The sequence below is a fragment of the Molossus molossus genome, unplaced genomic scaffold, assembly GCF_014108415.1.
Source record: "Molossus molossus isolate mMolMol1 unplaced genomic scaffold, mMolMol1.p scaffold_m16_p_12, whole genome shotgun sequence".
NCBI classification, from domain to species: Eukaryota; Metazoa; Chordata; class Mammalia; order Chiroptera; family Molossidae; genus Molossus; species Molossus molossus.
In genome coordinates, this window is record NW_023425347.1 from 70,286,917 (window position 1) to 70,306,234 (window position 19,318).

The window sequence follows — 19,318 nt, forward strand, 5'->3', positions numbered from 1 at the left end:
TTCATTTTCATACAACAATTTTGAATCCTATTTAAACCTACTGTATGTTGCCCTTTTCCAGTCACCACCAGTGCACGCAGTAGGTGCTAAATGTTAATGGCTTAAATTTAATGGAAAAAAAAAAAGAACATATTCCACGGGCTTTCTCTAGAGATCCACCTCAAGGCCCCATGTACCCACAAGGTTTGGGGTCAGGAGGACCTGGTGCAGGTGTGTGCGGCTGTGCAGAAAACATTCACCTTCATGATCTTTACAGAGACATCTGCTCCTTGTGGCCTCTGTCCTCGTTTGGTGAGCAAAAGACTCTCATTCTTGAAGGATCAGTGCAGGTGGCACCTCCTCTTGGAAGCCTCCCCCGATTTCTCTGTGCTCCCAGCACTCCTGGGCTCCCTCCATCACAGTCCACATCACTCTGAATGGCCCTTGTCTATTTCCCCCTCTTGAGAGTAGGAGGCAGAGGGCTGGGCCTACAGAAGATACTCAGCGGATGTTGGACAACCCAACCGATAGTGGCAGAGTCCATCTTACTGTACAGATGGGAAAGCTGAGTCCCTGCAAGAAAAGGACTCATCAATTCATGGTGGGAGACTGTGGAGCCAGCCATGCCTTGCACCCAGGGCTCCTCTCTCCCCCCCCCCAAGGCTCTACCCTCTGCTACTCTCTGCACAGGCCACAGGGACCAGCTCTCTGACCATGAAGGGACAGACCTCCCTAAAGCGTCTCAATTTTACATACTCTGGCCAGTGTGGAGGGTTTGGTTCTTCCAGCCGAGGGGAGTCAGCTCCCTGCTTGGCCTTTCCTCCTCTCCTCCTTCCTGCCGGCACCTGTCCCTTCTTTCCGTCCTCCTTTCCCTCAGCCTCATTATCGTCCATGGTAACTCAGGTCTGGTGGCCCCTCCTTGATCAATAAGAACCCATCCTCCTGTCTATCTTCAATCCTCACCTGCAGCACCCCCAAAATTGCCCAAGGGTTAAGGGGTGGGCGTGGGGCAAGTGGAGCCCGAGCTGTGGGGAGGGTGGTCTCCCACCCGGGGCTACATCAACCCTTCCCATCCATGATCTCCCCAAGGCAGGGCTATGGTACCCCTGCAGGCTGACCGAGCAAGGCACAGAGCAGTGTTGGGGATCAGAGTGGAACAGATTAAGAAATGAACCCATAGAAAGGCAAGAGCTATGTCCATTGGAGAACTGGGTAGAGTTCAAAGGACCCTTGAAACTGGGTGGGAGTTCTTGAGGCCTGCCTCTGTTCCTCTCCCCTCCCCCTGTCATGGGCTCCTTGAGACTCCCTCCCCCCAGTGCAGGTGAATGTCCAGGTACCCGCTCCCCAGTGTATCTCCACTCTGGGTGCCCCGCTCCCTCAACCTGGTCACAGGAGCGGTCCATGTGGAGACACGTGCCTTATCCCCAACCATGTTTTGGAAGAAGGTGAGGTGGGGCAAAGGGGGAAGGGGTGGTGGGTCATATTAAGGGGAAGTGCCCCCTCACCTCTGAGCAGCTCCTGAACCTTCCAATATTTAAGCAGGGAGAGGGTGCGGCCAGGGCCAGGTCATTGGACCCTGCTCTGCCAGCGGTCTGTCCGTTCAATAAACAAAATCAGTTCTGTCTACTAGCCCTGTCTGGCCTCACCTGTGGCTGTGCCCCTGGCTGGGTGGTGGCAAAGCAAACAAAGCTGGGCAGCGCTTGATCCAGGCAGCCCTCTAGACGTCCCATCCCTGCCCCCTGCGGGCCAGCCCGGGGGACTGACCAGGCTGGGGATGGGGTCTGGGGATGACTCACATCCTGGTCGGCGCCCTGGGGCCAGGCAAGAGGCTCTGGGACCCTGTGCCTCAGTTTCCTCATCTGCAGATGGAGAACAAGGACAGCACCGGCACAGGGCCCCTGTCAGAAGACAGGGGCGTGGCCCCTGCCCACATCAGGGAGACTTCGGGAGAATGCATGAAGGGGGAGGCTGGAGGTGCTCTTCCAGCCGAACTCCAGGGTCTGGAGTGTCAGCACCTGGACGCCCACCCAGTCCTCCCTAACGCAGTCCAGGCTGGGGGAGACAGAGCTCCTGGGGGCTGCTGGCCACACCCCTCTCTAGGGGCAGGATTGGAGGAGGTGATGGGAAGAGCACCCTCCTGGGAAAGCCTCCCCGCTCCCACGCTCCCTCCCCGCCCCCTCCAGGGACGGTGGGGATCCGTTTGAGGCTGAAGACAGCCAGTGCGACCTGCACCCCTCGCTGTCGAGCGAGTGGCAGTGTCTCCACCTCGGACTCAAGGAAAGTCCAGACCCGAGCCTGTGGGTGGCTGGGGGTTCTCCGGAGGGGGCTCGAAACCCAGGAAACCAAGAAGGGAGGGGAGAAGGGCGGCGCGAAGCGGGAGGCAGGACACTTCGGGAGATCTCCTCCTCCTGGGGTCAGAGGGGAGCCGAGGGGCCACCACCAGCTGGAATCCGAGCGACTGGCCGCTGCCCACACTCGCCTCGGCCCTTCCACAGCGGACGCCAGAGACTGCTGGGGGTGGGGGACAGCGCCCCTGCCCACCAGCTCAGAGTCCCGGATCAGCGAGCAGCCAGGCGGGTGAGTGAGGGCGACCACCCGCCACCCCACTGCACCCCACGTGGGCTTCGGGAATCTCTCGGAACCCCTCCCTCCTGCTGGCCCCGGGTGCTCAGGGGGCCACCAACTGGCTCAGGCGAATGAAAGCCAGGAGTTGGAGGGGGCTGGAGAGCGGGCAGGGAGGGGAGAAGGGAGGGGAGAAGGAGAGGGCAGTGAGGAAGGCTGCTGTGAGGGAGGAGAGCCCCCAGGTGGCTTGGTGGCTGAGCCAGGACCCATGCACCCAGAGGTCGCCGGTTCATTCCCAGATGTGGGCTGAGCCCCGTGGGGGGCTTGCAGTTCTTATCCATGTTTTTTTCTCTCTCAAAAATCAATAAAGAAAAGGGGGAAAAAAGGAATGGAGGAGATATTCCATCCAGCCCTAAGCCCCGGGGAACTGAGTGGTGCCTAGACAAGAGGTCAGGGACCTGTCACCTTAAGACAGAGTCCTTTGAAGAGCGATGAGAAAGACAGAGGGAAAGAGGAGGGAGACTGCACAGCATGACGCCTTGGGCCATCTCTGCTGCACCTTGATCTCTCCCCATCTTCAGCTCAGTAAAAATCTGCCCTGGAATCCAACTCCTGTCCCTACCCAGCTGCTCACCACACCCTCCCAAAGTGAGGAGGGAATCAGAGAGAAGTGGGCACAGAATGACTTCAAAACCAAGAGGGAGATGAAGACAGGAGACACGGCAGAGGCCCCTCAGACCAATTCCTTCCTTTACCATTTGTTTAACCAGTATTCCCGGGCCCCTGGGAGACTCGGGCACTGCCCTGAGGATGCAGCTTCAGTGGACCTAATCCTGGCCCTCAAGGAAGACCACTGGGGGATGCAGATCTGGACACAGAAGTCACCAGTTGCCTGCTGATTGGGGAGTGAAGGAAGGCTTCCTGAAGGGAGTGATGTCCCGGCTGCACTCTGATGGTTGGGCTGGAGTTAGCAGGGGAAGATCAGGGGTGCAGGCCCAGGGAGCAGCATGCTCTCTAGACCATACCTGGTGAGTTCAGCTCTGCCCCAGCACAACCACAGGGGCTACCTGGAGGGAGCCAGGGCTGGCATTTAAACCAGTGGGGAGAAATGGAGAAATGGGGTAGCAGTGAGACCAGAGAGGAAGGGCTGGATTCTAGAGACACCTGGAGGGCTGGGTGGCAGATTGGATTGGGGATTAGACTGGAAATGTTCCGAGGAAAGCCTGAGGGAGAAGGAGGAGCGAGGATGAAACCTGAGTTTCTGGCCGAGTCTGGGCTTTGTGGGAGAAGATGAAGTATAAGGAGCCTGTTTGCAGAGGAAGAGAATGTCTCCAGGAGGGAGCACTCAGAGCTGTGGAGAGGCCAAGTTAGCTAAGGACTGACCAGCATTCCTTGAATTCAGCGGCTGGTGGCCTTGGAGAGAGCAGAGTGATGGGACAGAGACCAGATGGGGTGGATTGACTCTTGAGAAGGAGGTAAAGTAGGGAGTGTAAACAGCACTTTCAAGAAAGGGAGAGAGGCAGATATGGGATTGCAAGAAGGTTTTAAGGGGGAGAGGCTTGAGTGCCTCCGGGAGGAGGTATAGGTGCCGAGAGAGGGGTTGATGAGCACTAAAGGGGGAGGTTTCTTGGGAGAAATGCCAGAGGTGCAGGTGCGCAGAGGGCCTGTGCTGCTCAGCTCGTTTTCTTTTCACCTACAAGGCTAAACAGTCTGGGCATAAATTTAGAGGAGGCAGGAAGCTGGACTGATACAGGGTTGAAGTTTTGCTGGACGAGAAATTAAGTTCAAGAAAAGATGAATTGCACCCTGGCCAGTTTGGCTCAGCGGTTGGGGCGTCGGCCTGCAGTACAGAGAGACCCGGGTTCGGTTCCCGCTAAGGGCCCGTACCTCGGTTGCAGTGCAGGTGGCAGCCACTCGATGCGTACCTTTCACATCGATGGTTTTTTCTCTCTCTCTCTTCCTCTCTCTCCCTCCCGCTCTATCTGAACAACAACAACAAAAAAGGTGAATTGCAAGAGAGTAACTGCAGTGAGGGTTCTCAGTTGCTGCAGAAGGAAGCAGAGGAGAGTTCCAGGATTGCACCAGCTCGGGGAACAGTTTCCGCAAGAGGCACTGTGGAGCCCTAGTGAAGAGCACACAGGCTTAGAAGACACACAGCCTAGATTTGAATCCCAGCTCTGCCACAGATTATCACCACGTCAATTGACCTTTCTGAGCCTCTGTGTCCACATCTGAAAAAGATGGCAAAAGCATCTATCTATGGCTCAAATGAGTTAATAGTATATAAAGGGCCTAGAACAGTATTTGACAGTAGTAGGTGTTGCACACATATTTCCACAGTGGCAGCAATAGGGTTATAGTTGAGAGCAGGATGTTTGGGTTTCTGAGAAGTGAATGGTTCAGAGTGATGACAAGGGTGGTGAGGTCCCCAGGTAATGAGGAAGGGGTAGCAGAGTAGAACGGAGGATTGGGCGTTGGAAATGAGGAGTCAAGGAACCAGGGGGGCACAGAGTGGGCCAGTTGTGCAAAGGATGCTGAAGTCCCTCAGAGGGGCAGGTAGGACTTGAGCTGGAGGGGGAAGAGCTGGCCCCACAGCTTGAAAGGAGGTAGGCAGGAAGGCAGTTTCAATCCAGCAAGTCTGCAGTCCCCTCCCCCACCCCTCCCACTGGGTCCAGGCAGCAGAGTCAGGGAGTAGAAGCTTAGGCTCATGCTGAGGCTGGGATTCCAAGGCTGGCCACAGATATGGCCCCTGCTGGGACTGTGTACCAAGGAATCTGGTGAGCACGTCTGAGAGCACCAGAGAGGACTGGAAGAGAGCAGGAGGCCTAGGGCAGCCAGGGTCACCTCACCTTGCTGGGACAGAGTTGGTTTAATGAACACAGAGCTTGATTGCTGCAGAGAGAGTCCTGTGTCACTGGGGCCTCTCAGCTGAACCAGAAGCCAGGGCCAGCAGAAACCATCTAGACCAAACTCAGCAAGGTTGCACTTGCCTGTTGCAGGCATGGAACCCACTGGAGATGGGAGGGCACCATCAGGACAGCTGGAATGGTCTCTGCCCCTCATCACCTCTCCCAGGGCGCCCACTCTCCTCACCACCCAAGTAGCTGCCCTGCACCCCGACACTTCCAGAAAGGAGAAATCAGAAGTCTGCAGAGGTACCTCTGCTGGGCAGCAGCTCATTGCCACTAGATAGGCAGGTAACTGAGAGAGTGTCTGCCTACCTGTTGGCCCGTGTCTGCAGTTCTCAGTGTGTACTTCCTCTGTGTTTGTATTTCTTGGCATGTGTGGTCACTGAGCACCCATGTGTGATGTGTGTGTTCATGCAGTGCACATGCACTCAAGGATAGGATGACAGGGCCCAGGAGTCTGACACAGGAGCTGGGAAGCCACACCTTCAGGCTTTATCTGAAGCCTTTGTTTCCAGTATATATGTGTGTGTTGGCGGGGGAGGGGTGTTGCACATGCCCTGGCCTGTCACTTGGGGTGGGGAGGGACCTGTGGAATAGGCTGGAGTGGGGGTGGTGGCAGCTCCCTGGGCTCTGGAGAGGCAGAGTTCAATTGGCAGAAACTGAGAGCTTTCCAGGGTGGTGAACAAGCAGTGAGTAATGGTGATGTGGGAGGTTCCCTGAGGATGGGGTGCAGTGGGGAGGGGAGGAGGTTAGGGATAGAGAGAGCACTGGGGCTGGAGGGGTGGCCAGAGGAGGGGGCTGGCCCAAACTTTCAGGGACTGAGGGGGGACAATGGACTGAGATCAAGGGGAGTAGAGGGACTCACCGTGAGGGACATCGCACTTGGAGGACAGGCGGCTGAGACCAGTGGCTGATGTCCAATGTCGCCCAGAGGCTCTTGGGTCCTGAGAGCAGGAACCTGGGTCCAGGAGACCTGGCAGCTGCTTCTGGTCAAGCAACTGCTCTTGTACAGCACAGACGTCCCAGACCCATGGCCTGGGCCGGGTGGGCAGCAAGCTGACCGCAAGGGGCTTCAGACAGAGACCCCTTCCCAGGAGCTCTTTCCTCCACCTGCTGAAGACCTCCCCTCTTGGGCCCCAAATTTATTGATGATTGGCTGGATAACAATAATCAATTACTATATACTTTCAATCATCAAACACCTCTAGACCTTGCAATAAGCAGAGAATCTGGTGTAGCAGAAACAACATGGGCTCTTCAGTCTGATGGCCCCGGGTTTGAATCCCAGCTTTACCAGTTACAGCCAAGGAAACTGGGGAGAGGTCCCTCAGCTCCGAGCCTGCCTCGCTGTGAGCTCACAGGGCTGCAGTGAAGATTAACTGTGGGAACATAGGAAAGTGCTTAACCCCTGTGCAGCAGGCTCCGTCGCAGGGGACTGGCTTAATCCCAGCCCAAAGCAAAGACCAGCCGTGTTACAGATAAATACCGTTTTCATGAGCCCTTTTGATATATTGGCAGTAATTCCTGAACAGGTTTCCGTTTCCACCTTCACAAACCACAGGTAGCTGAGGGTGGGGCAGCAGAATGACAAGTTCGGAGATGATGACTTGGTTAAACCTTTCCCTTCACAATCAGACAGCTGAAGCCCAGAAAGGGGTCCCAACCCTTCTAAGTTGCCCAACCAGACCACAAGAACCCTGGTCACCTGAGGCCCAGCCTTGAGTGTCTGCCTCTGCCCCAAACTGCTTCTCACATGGACTCCAATTAGAGACCATGTGGCCTCCCTTGCCAGAGGCAGGGCAGTGGGGGGTGACTGCTTGATCAGGGTCACGGGCAGCTTAACCTCAGTGGTCAAAGCCCTGGCTGGGTCTGGTCTGGCTTGGCCACAGACTCCCTCCATGACTTTCCCCACTCCAAGTCTCAGTTTCCCCACCTGTAGGTGGAGCGATTGAACTAGGTGATCTCTACGGCCTCAGTGGCTTGGAGTGCTCACTAAAGAGAGGGCCTGTTCCCATCCTAACTCCACATTCAGAGCAATGGCCTTCCGTCCTGCTCAGGCAGTTGAGGGCTGGGCTTGAGATGAAGTACAAACAGCTTGAAGGATTCGGGAGAACAGCAGCATCAACGGGGAGGGTGCTGCTTCCAAAATGAAATATTCCAGCCTGGAAGTGACACAATTCACAATTCATTAACCAGAACTAGTCACATGGCCCCACCTAATCACACATTGGCCAGGAAGTGCAATCTTAACATGTGTTCAGGAGTGGGGAGAACCAGAAAGATTTAGTGAACAGCCCCAGTGACACAACAGATAAACCAGAGCTCCCACAATGAAAGAGTATGCAATACTGCAACAGCCCCAGCTGAGCGACCTCACCCCTGTGTGCCCCAGATCCCAATTAACCAGGGTGGAGGCAGAAAGAGCCCTTAGCCCTTTCTCTGCCTTAGGCGGAAACTCTGGAAGTAGTTTTGCCTTCCAGAGTCAGCTGGCCAGGAGCAGATGAGAATGATTCATTGGCATTTAGCACTTGGAAGCTCAGCCCCTGGGCAGGTATTTTTTGTTGTTGTTGAACTTAGGGTAGGAAGCCAAGGAGGAGCAAAGTGAGTTTACCTTCAGGAGAAACACACAAAACACACCCTGGCTGCTCCTTTGCTATTGTCGGTTGAGCAATGTAAGTGCTAATTACAGAAGTTTATCTACAGGGCCCTGAGGAGAGTCTATGATCTGTACTTCAGCCTCAACAAGCATTCAGCAGACCCAGCACTGTGCTAAGTGGGGAGCTCAGGCTGTGGACCAGGTTTCCAATCCTGGCACCACCACCAGTGGTGGTGGGTGAGTTTCATCTTTCTGTGCCTCAATACCTTCATCTGTAAAATGGGGCTGTAACAGTAATACTTAATCTCATGTTATTGAAAGTGCTCAACATATGTCCGGCCGGTGTGGCTCCGTGGTTGAACATTGACCCATGCACCAAGAGGCTGCTGGTTCGATTCCTGGTCAGGATATATGCCCAGGTGTGGGCCTGATCCCCAGTGGGGGGCATGCTGGAGGTGGCCAATCGATGTTCTGTCTCATCAATGTTTCTATCTCTCTCTCCCTCTCACTTCCTCTCTCTCTAAAATCAATAAAGAAAAAAATTAAGAAAAAGAAAATGCTCTACATAGCACAATTAATTTAGCAATCCGAAAGTGCTAACGTCAGATTCTCACCTAGATTTGCTTCTGGCTAAGATAGATTGGCTTGTATCAGATCAACTCACTCACTGAAGATAACTAAAAATGCTGGCTTAAATATTTAAGAACTCTGTTTAAGGACATGGAAGAGCTGCCAAGGCAGTAAGGACTTGAGGGAGACAAGAGAGAAGAGAGGTCATATTTGGTTTCACTTTTTCCCTTAAGGCATTTTGCAGTTTGTAGGGGGCAGTGGCTATGGAGTTGGGAAGTCAAAGTCGGAATTTAGGGCTTAAAAAGAAAGAGGCCCTGTTAAAACAAAACAAAACAAAACAAAAAACAGTTTTGAGTTGGGGAGCCCAAAGGGCTATCCTCTGAGAGTACTCGCCTTTAACCATATATAAACCAGACTCAGACTGAAGCACAGCTCCCAGGCTGTGCAACCCCAGATTGGGTTAAGGTGGCCTATCCCTTCTTTAGCTGCCTGTCAGTAGCAAAAGTAAATCTCTTGAAATCATTCAGAGCCTTGGGCTATCTCTACAATGTTGGAAATTTAATAAAAAATTATCTGGCAGCCTGACCAGTGTGGCTCAGTGGACTGAGAGCATCATCCCATGGACTGAGAAGTCCCGGTCAGGGCACATGACTGGGTTGTGGACTCAATCCCCAGAACGGGGCATGCAGGAGGCAGCCAATCGATGTTTCGTTCTTACATCAGTGTTTCTATCTTTCTCCCCCTTCCTCTCTCTCTAAAAAATCAATAAAACATATTTTTAAAAAATTAGTTAGCATTCCAAGAGATAAGACTAAATGAACAAAAACCAAGAACAATAAAATAAACAATAGAACAAGAGATCCAGATGTTGCAGTTTTCAGACATGGACTTTAAAGCGTTTAATACATTCAAGAAAATAAGAAGAGAGAGTCAACAAAAAAAACTGGAATCTGAAAAATAATCAAGTGACAATTGTAGAACTGAAAAGTTAACAACTGAAATTAAGAACTGAATAGATGCATTTTACAGCAGAGAAGACACAGGTGAAGAGAGGATTAGTGAACAATATGATAAATCAGAAGAAAAACAACCAGACAAAAACAGGATAAAAAGGCTAGAAAATACAGAATAGAGTGTAAGAGATATGTAGGATAATATCAAATGGTTGGAAACGCGTACAAGTAGGGTCCCAGGAGGAGAGGAGGGAGAGAATGGGGAAAGGATAATGGCTGAAAACATTCCAAAACTAGGGTGGTGGGGGAATCAAGCCACAGACTGTAGAAGCATCAGGAAGCCCAAGAAGGATAAATACAAAGAAAAATCTCACCTCTGCACATCATAATAAAACTGCTGATCTCAGAGACAAAGAGTTTTCCCTATGAAGGAAAAGAAACTTGGACCTTCCAGCCACCTAGGGCCTCCCTGTCCCTTGTACAGTGTCAGCTTTCAGGAGTGTTGTGTGGTGAAGTGAAGAGCTGGACTTCATCCCCTCCATCAGGGTCTCCCTCCATCAGCCTCAGACTGAGCCTTCCCCACAGGAGAGAAGACCTGTCTTTATCAGATAATGTTGGGTATTCATGATGTGTAGAGAAGCTTGAAAAGGTGGGAGCGGGATTTGGGAATCTCACAGCCCCTCCTGAGGGCAACAGGAAGGTGTTGGGATTTACCTCCACATCAGCTCCCAGGGGATCAAACCCTTTTCTTTAAGATGAAGCTGCCCGGCCGGTGTGGGTCAGTGGTTGAGCATCTACCCATGCACCAAGAGGTCACCAGTTTGCACATGCCCAGGTTATAGGCCCGATCCCTAGTGAGGGGCATGCAGGAGCAGCCAATCGATGTTCTCTCTCACTGATGTTTCTCTCTCTCCCTCTCTCTCTAAAATCAATAAAGAAAAAAAAATTAAGATGAAGCAAGATTGCATACGGTGTGTACCAGATGACGTGTTCTCTGACTCTGGTCTCCAAATAGCTTGTCTTCTAGTTCAGTCACGGAAGCCCAGCTCCACTTCCCTCTCTGAGCCTCAATTTCCTCTGGTTGTGAAATGTAGCTGTTAATAAGTATCAAGCAGTTGTACCATTCAGTGATGTCATGAATGTGAAGTGCTTTGCAAACTGGAAATTGCTGTACCCCTTTAGTGGTTACTATTTCTGCCTGGCAGAACCAACAGCTGCAGGTTAAAGAGAGCAGGTGGTTCATGCAAAGTGGGGCTTGCTGAGGAGTCTGTGATCTGTAAATGTCCTCAAGGGCTAACACGTGTTTTCTTTGCCAGGATTTGGGGATTTCTAAATTCCTGCCAGCTTAGAGTGCCAGCCAGGCGCTTCTGGCTGGAGTCCCAGTAGAATTGCCACCTCTCACTAAGGAGCCAGGAAAGGGAGGCGTGGAGTCATCAGATCTGGGTAGACATAGAGGTGGCTCCCCCAGGCTCTCTGACCTGTTTGGGCCAGGCTGGTTTAAACCTGTGTCCAGATCAAGGGCCTGAGCTGCCCCTCTCTGGCACCTCATTTTCATTCACAAGTCATTAAATTCTCTCCAACCCCACTGTGTGCAGGCTTTGGACACCCACAAGGACAACTCAGGGCCTGTTCCTAGGGCACTTCCACCTGAGGGACAGACCAGCTGTTCTGTTTGCAAACTCAACAAGACCAACCTCCCAGATCTGAGACTTTATAGCGCCCTTGTCTATCAGCTATCACAATAACATGGCTAATGTTTATTGAATTCTCTCTATGTTCCAGGATCTGTTCTAAGCATCTAATGTAGCTTAAAGCATTTAATTATTACTGCACCCTATGAGGTAGGTTCTCTTATTAGGCCCACATGACAGGTGTTAGCAATGAAGCATGGACAGGCCACTTGTCCAGGTCATGCTCCATTACTTATCCTGCGTGCTCTGCTCCCAGCTGTGTGGTACCAGCTGATTATGCGCCTCTCATCCCCACTCAGGGCCCTCTTTTGACATTTTTTTCCACAGTTCTAACACAGCTCCATAGTTATGATCTCATCCTTTGAGGGCCTTCATACCTGTGATTTCATGTTATAGGACAGAATTCTCACTAGAATTCTTAAATCCCTAGACTCTGCATACCTTACCCTTGCTTCTGCATGCATTCCCAGAATTCTAGAATCCAGTGATGAGGCGTGTGATTCCATGTTCAACAGTAGAATCCAGGGAAGGGGGGCAGGATGGAGGTAAGATTGGAATGTAATAAAATTCCCAGTCTAGAAAGAACCCCTTGGGTCTGCTTCAGCCACACCCAACCTATGTAGGAACTGTCCCTTCTCGCTGGCCATCTAAAATTAGAAGCTCCTCACTCCCACACAGTCACTCATTCCAGGGCCTCATCATCATCAGATGTTCAGGAAAGTTAATGTTACTGCTATGCCTACCAGAGCCTAAAGTGGGGACATGCAGGCCAGGAAGCAGGTCATTAGGTCCTAGTCCTGGATCTTGGGTAAATTGATAGACCTCTTCATCTGGCCGAGAAGGGGCCATACCAGATGATTTATAAGGCCCTCTATCACTGGGGGTTGGGGAGAGTTGTCCAAATCCCAAGAGTGGCCACTTGCCCTCTAATTAGGACTACTGATAATGATGATCACTTCATCACTTTAAAACTACTCAATTTAATTAGCCCAAGAAGGCTTCCTGGAGGAGAGGGGTGGAGGGGCTGTGTCTGTCCGGAGGAGGGAGGGTAGGAGGATGGCAAGATTAGCCAGGGGGACTCCAGGTACTGGATGGGGAAACAATGGGCGGACACTTCCCATGTTGCTTCCGAGAGGCAGAAGCAGGGGGCTGGTCAAGACGGTCTCTGCACTCCCAGGCTCTAAATGCAGCGCCAGAACTGACAGCAGGGTTGGAAGCTGAGCTGCCCTGCTGACCCTTCCCTCTCGCTCTGTGCCCACAGGACGACTGGGAGCTCGGCCGCTGACATGCGGGCTGGTCCGGGCCGGCGGCACGAAGGATCCTGATGAGTGTTCGGCATCCCCAGACCGATGCCTCCCAAAAGGAAGAGCCAGGGACCGGCTGCAGGGGCGGCCGCGGGCCGTGCCCGGGGCTGGCTGCCGGGCCTGCCGTCGCCGGCGCTGTGCTGCGCCTGCGGTCTGTGCGCGCTGCTGGCCGGCGTGAACGTGACGCTGGTGGGCGCCTTCGCCTCCTTCCTGCCCAGGTACAACGCACCGTTGATCGTGGGGCCGACGCTGCTGGTGGTGGCGTTTGGCTTCTTCGCTGCCTGCTGCGCGTGTAGCCGCCGGGGCCCCGCGTCCCGCCCGCGCTCGGCGGCAACCAAGGGCCTGGGCCAGGGCGGTGGCGACACTGGACCGGTGGCGCTGGAGATGGAGAGCAGCGAGCGCACGGCGCAGGACACCACGGCCGTGCAGCTCAGCCCCGCCGCCTCGGCCGCGTCCTCTGGCCGCTCCAGCCCAGGCCCGGGCCCAGGCCCCTTCGCCCTGGACGCCCCGGCACCTGCAGCCACCTACGCGACGCGCACGAACGGGGTCCGGCTCAATCTGCCCCGGGAGCGCGCCGCCCCCTAGCGGCCTGGGCCCTCCCGAACTCCCCTGGCGGAGGTCCCTGCATTCAGTGCCATGTAAGAAAAAGGCGGCGGCCTTAGACCTTGAGTCCCTAACACCACCATTACGCATGGCATTTGGGCAATGTGAACAAAGCTACTCTGAGAGGGACTAACTACCAGCGAGTCCTACACACCTAAGGGGTGGGAGGAGAGGGGGAGTATCAGCCCTAGCCGGCTCCTGTCCCTGCACACTGTGAAACGTCACCAGTTGCCCCTTCTGCTCCTCACCCCTCCTTGTCTCCACCTCATGACCTTTTGGGATAAGTTGGGGGGAAGGGATCAGTTCTGATTCCAGCTACCCTTTCTGCCAGAGTAGAGCAGGGGGAGCTGAGGCTGGGGCCCCAGCAGAGGTGAAGCGGTGCAGGGCTCCTCATCGTGCATTCTCTCTCTGCCTGGCTCCTCAATAAAACACCTTTGGAGTCAAGTCCTCTGTGGTTGTGCAGCCCTAAAAGGAGGTCCTGACTGCAGGGCCCTGGATTCTGGGGTTCTCCCATCACCTCTTGGAGACCTAGAAGGGGACCCTAGGGGAGGGGAGTGTGTGACTGGGAATGAAAGACTGAGACTAGGGGTGCCTGTGAACTCATGGGAACAGGTGTGTCAGGATGGGGTCTGGATGAACATGTGAGTGTTCCCGTGGATGAGACTGCTGGCTGTGTGTGTGAGATAGGGAGTGTGGGTGACACTAACACCACACATGCGTATGGTGGTGGTTGAGCCCGGGTCACCCAGCACGGACAGTGAGAAAAGGAGGGCTCCCCAGGGTTATGCAAATCCTAGACCTTTCTCCTGACCTGGCTGGACTTGCAGAGTCTGGGTTTAGTATGTGTTCTGTCTCGGTGGGTGAGAGCAGCTGGTAGAGGGGTGGAGGCTGCCTTGCAAGAAGAAACAAGTGAACTGGGGTCTGGGGGGAAGACACTGCAACCCTGGATCAGCTCCTCCCCATTGCAAGGACCCAGGCCCACAATGGACCACCACCTCGTGCTGACCATGACTCTGCCCGTCCACCCTTGGCTTCATCAGCCTCCCTTTCTCTTTCCATAGTGGGTTTTGCTGCTCTTCTGCTTGGGTCCAAGCTCTTCCCACCAGCCCTGTACTCTGTCTTACTTCCTCTGACCCTCTCTCTGCCTCTGCCTCTCCTGCTGTCTCCCCCTCCCACTGACCTGGAGAAGAGTAAATCTATCTCAGTAGGTGCTAAGCAGGTCACCTCTATGAATTCACATGGGTCAATGGGCCCTAACCTTTGAAGTATCCAGCCCCTAAAGCTAATGACATCTCAAAGCACTTTCCCACCCCCACTGTGTGTGTGTGTGTGTGTGTGTGTGTGTGTGTGTAAGGAAGACCCCCACCCCAGGCTCCAGCCCTGTCTCTTCTGGTTCACTGGTCTGCAGCCTCAGACGCCACCTGCTGCCCTAGTAGAGTAGGAGGTGAGAGGGGCCACTGCTGATGCTGCCTTGAGGTATAGTCTGGCTCTCCCTTCTCCTACCACCTTTTTAGGAGGAGACACCCCAGATTCTAGCCCTGGGATGCTAGGTTCAGCCTAGACCCCTCTCCCACCTGCTGGCAGAGGCCTGGAATTGCACACCATCTTCCTCTGCTCCCCCCACAAGAAGACTTCCAGATCCTGTCTAGGAGCCTGGCTGCTGAGGAGGAAGAGTAACAGGTGATCAGAGCTCAAGGCAGTGGGCCACAGAGACATGGTGTGAGTGAACAGAATGGAAGTAGGGTGGGGGAAGAGGGAGACATTAGCTCCCTGGAGTCTCCCTTCCATTTGTCCCATCTGTGGCCCCTCCCTCTCCATAGGCACACCAGGAGATACTCTGTGCCGCCCAGGGCCCAGTTTCCAATCAGCCACCCTAGCATCCCCTCACCCCCGTCCTCCAATCTCCGCAGGCCTGCCCCACCAGGGGACTCCCCCCTCACACTCCTTCATGCCCCTTTTGGGCAGTACAGCCAATGCCAAAGCCCTAAGGTGAGAATGAACTTGGCCTCCACGTTCCAGGATGAGAAAAAAGGGCTGTGGGGACAGCGGCGGGAGGTGAAGTTGGCCAGGGTAGGGAAGGAACACCTTGCTCAGCTCACATAAAGCTGCGTAAACCAGGGTGAGGAGCTGGGGCTTTATTCTTGGCAAGATGGGAGCATTTTAAGCAGAGAAGTGACATGATCTGGTTTATTATTGTAAAAGACTGCCCCGCCTGCCGTGTGGGAAATAGTGTTGAGGGGCAAGAGGAAAGCGGAGTGGTTTAGGTTATTGCAGTAGGATATGCTGGGGCGGGGGCTGGAGTGGCGGCTGTGAAGAAGTCCCTGTAGGAGACCTCAAAACTCCTGAGTTTAAGGGGAGTGAAAGAGAAGAATCTGGGAGAATGTCCTAGGATTTTGAACTTTCTGCAGCAGGGCATACGGTGGAGGAAGGGCAAAGGATGTGGTAAGGTAAAGGTCTGTTAGCCAGTGGAGCTTCCCTTACGCCCCGAATTCCGGAAAGAGCAGCAGATGTAGAAGTCATTGGCATTGGGGTGGTGGCTACGCCATGAGTCTGGATCAGGCGCTTGGAGAGAAATGAAGACCGAATTCAGAATCTAGACTAGTCCAACCTCTGAGTCTAGGGAAGAGAAGGTACCCTAAGTTGCCCAGTTCTGAATCTCACCCACCCTTCTGCTGGTGCCCATGCCTTGCCGATGAGGTCTGTGGACTAGGAGTTCGGGATTAGGAAGAAGTGAGTTGGAATGTGAACTCCAAGAGGTTGGGACTTGTCTTGTTCACTGCTGTGCACTCAGTGCCTACCTGGCACAAGGTAGGTGCTCAACAAATATTTGCTGGACAAGTAAAAGATATGAGTCTTATCCCACAGCTGAGACTCTAGGTCCCCCATAATAGAAAATTATCAAGGTGCCCAATTCTGGACAGGAAAAGAGAAAAGCTCCCTTTGTGTGTGGGAGTTCCCCTGGCCAATTCCTGCTTTCTACTTTTGTATGAGGAGGTTGGAGATCGCAGGAATGTAGAACTGGCCAGATGGGCACTGGTGAGCATGCCGAGGGCCAGGCTCCCAAAATTAGGCAATGGCCAGAGAGACGGGCCAAGCCTGAGGAAATCGGCACTGCTATAGAGTGCCACTAGAGGGCAGCCTGGGTACATGATGGGATAGGGACAACTCGGCTCGGGCAGCCTGCACAACCTGGCCTTTTCCTTTTCTGAGTCAAGGCTCTGTGGAACCCGAGGAGTGGGGAGTTGGTATACTCATGGAAGGAAGAGGAGGGGTTAAGTCACCCAAATTTACTAAATGACACCCCCGACCCTGGAACCTGATCTTATCGCGGAGGGAGCCCTGACCCAAAACATAGCCAGCCTTTATCAAGGTCAGAGGTAAGTCGAGAGGCGTCGTAGACTGAACTGTCTCCCAAGTCCATACTGAGTTCGGGCCTGGCTTGATCCTGGTTACACTCGGAGCCCTGACCCTGCCTGATCCATACACTAAACCCTGACTTCTAACTCAATCCATAAACTGAACCCTGACCTTTATCCAAGATTGAACACTGACCTAGACACAGACTGAGCCTTTATCCTGGACACATTAAGCACGTATCATGGTCACAAACTGAACTCTGACTGTGATCTAAACACTGAGTCCTGATTCTGGTAACAGACAGAGCCTGACCCTGGTCAAAGAGCCCTGAATCTGGTCCTAACCTGGACTCTAACCCTGATCCATTCATTGATCCCTGAGCCTGAACAAAGACTGAACTTTCATCAAGGTCACAGACCGAGCCTTGATATCTAACCCTTGCTCCCCCAACCCCCATTGACGTAAGGATCTTTCTTTCAGATGAGGCTCCCATGTCAGTCCAGCCTTCAGCCCCAAAAGGAAGTAACTCCTGGAGCTACTTTTGAGGGAGAGAGAAGGAATTCTGGGTCTTTGAATGCTCCAGAAAGTCCTAGATGTTGGCCAAGCAGAGAAGGGCCGGTTCTAGGCTGTTCAGGACATAAGGGAAGGGCAGCTGGGCTTTCTCCAGGCACCCCGGGGCTCTGGAGTGGGGCCTCCTGCCTGCCTGTGTGGCCGGGGCCTCCAGGCTGGGAACCTCTTCCATCTGCACTTCTGACTCCTGCAGAACTTGGGCCAAGTCCCTTCTGCTCACCGGGCTGTGCTCCACCCCTTGTTACCTTTTAGGGATAATGTGAGGAGCAGGTAAACTTCCGTGAAGAGGATGGAACCAGGCCATCACAGTGCCCCCGTGTCCCCACCCTGTGTCCTGAGAGGAGGTGAAAGCTCCTTGCCCTGGGAGCTTACTCTGGCTGGTCACTCCAAACGGGCAAGAAACAAGTGACTCATGCTCGAGGTGGCACCAGCCAGGCCTCAGTCTGGCAGCAGCTAGTGAGACAGGAGCCTGGAGGTGGCATGGGTCGGGAAGCAGAAGTCCCAGAGGTCTCTGTGCATTCCCGGGGTCCAGCGTGTGTGAGGAGGGAAGGTCCACAAGGTACCACACAGCCCTTCCCTGGCTCACTGACAATTCCGTTTCTGCCCTCCCCAGGGGGCAGCCTGGGTGCCTTGCCCTGCAGGACTGGGCTGGCCTCCACCAGGCCCACCGGTCTCAGGCTCACCTTGGGAGGCACCCAGGGCAGGGTGAGGGCTGAGCTAGGCAGGAGCCAGGCGGGGGATGGGGAGGGGGCGGCTCGAGTCAAAAAACGCTGACGCTGAAGACAATGAGCTCTCCGAGGCTGAGGCAACTCATTTGGTCCCGGCCACGCTTTATTAAATTCTCATAAACCTGTCAGGGGGGACAGGGCTCGCTTCAGTTTACCTCATTAGCCCGACACAATGACGGGGGTGGGGTGGGCAGGGGGAGGGGGCAACAAGGGGAGGCTGGGGCTCAGCGCTGAGAACCGAGCCAACCGAAAGATAATTGAATTAAGTGGCTTTTGTTAATGGTTTTTAAGACTCCGAAGTGTAAATAACAGTTAGGGGCTTTCTTTTAATGGGACTGGGGTTTTAGGGACCTGGGGGCTTAGAGGAGGTCCAGCCCAGTCCCTGCCCCTCTCCCCCATCTCAAGGGAGTTTGGGAGGGGAGAGGCAGAGGGGTGCAATGAAGTTAGGCAGGAGGAGCAAGGGCGGGAGCCAGAGAAGGTTAGACAACTTCCTGGGCTGTTTGAACAGACAGAGAGGATGTGAGCAAGGCAGGGCATGGAGGCAGGGGCTGACTGTGATGACCTGCCCGGGCCTGCAATGCCACCATTGGACAAAACGGCCAGGGATGTCTCTGCGGTGTCACTGGAGGCATGGCTGGTGAATGTTTAGGGGACCTGGCCTCCTGGGGCAGCCAATGTTCATTCCTCATTGAGAGGTCAGTGGGACTAGGAGGTTATGGCTTTATTGGCAGTCAGAGGGGCTCCCCTGGGAGGCAGTGAGCACCCCATCACAGGACACGTGAGAGGCTGTGGTGGTGGGTCAATCTCCACCCCAGGCTTCCTGAAGGGGACTAAATTTGTTTATTTCTTTTTTTTTCTAGGAGACTGGATTTGAACTGAGTGATAAGAGAACCTGCAGATGGAGTGGGGAGCTCACTTCCCTGGGGACACAAGGGCTTGGGGGAGCTGGAAACAGGGACGTGAACAAGTTGTCTTAGAATCTATACCCTGGCTTTCCTCAGTTACAGCTTCTCCCTCCCTGCAGACATGACAGGGTTCAGGAGATGGCTGGGCTGGAGGCCATGGGCTCTGGGCAGGTCCCAAGGAGCTGGAGGTGAGATGGGGCGGGGCTGGCCCTAGGCCAGCCCCCAAAGGGTTAAGGCGTTAATCGCCCTGCATGCGACAAAGGGAAGTGAGTTTTCTGATCCAGAAAGGATCAGTCCCTGGGACGCCCCATCAGGCCCTTCAGCGTGAAATTACACCCCAGCAGGGGTGCTCCCCTCCCCCCCTCACACACACTACCCGCCTAGGCCTGGCACAGGATTAGGGCCTGAAGTCATCAGTTTAATAGATGCCTCCTCTCCCTACCCCCTCTCCCCTGGGAGCCTTCGGTCCTGCCTCCAGGCCTGAACCAACCTCTTTCCTTACCTCCTGTCCACCTGTCTGTCGATCTTTCTGGTCATCTCTGTCCTAATTCTTGGTCTGATCATTCCATCTGTCTCCTTGGCTGAACCCTG

The 19,318-nt window shown here is 54.0% G+C and overlaps 1 protein-coding gene across 1 annotated transcript; it reads left to right on the plus strand.

Moving 5' to 3' along the window:
• The first annotated feature begins 12,609 nt into the window (after nucleotides 1-12,609).
• TMEM275 (transmembrane protein 275) lies at nucleotides 12,610-13,149 on the plus strand. Its single transcript, XM_036255297.1, has one exon. The coding sequence runs from the start codon at nucleotides 12,610-12,612 to the stop codon at nucleotides 13,147-13,149; it is 540 nt and encodes a 179-aa protein (XP_036111190.1).
• Nucleotides 13,150-19,318: the final 6,169 nt, after the last annotated feature.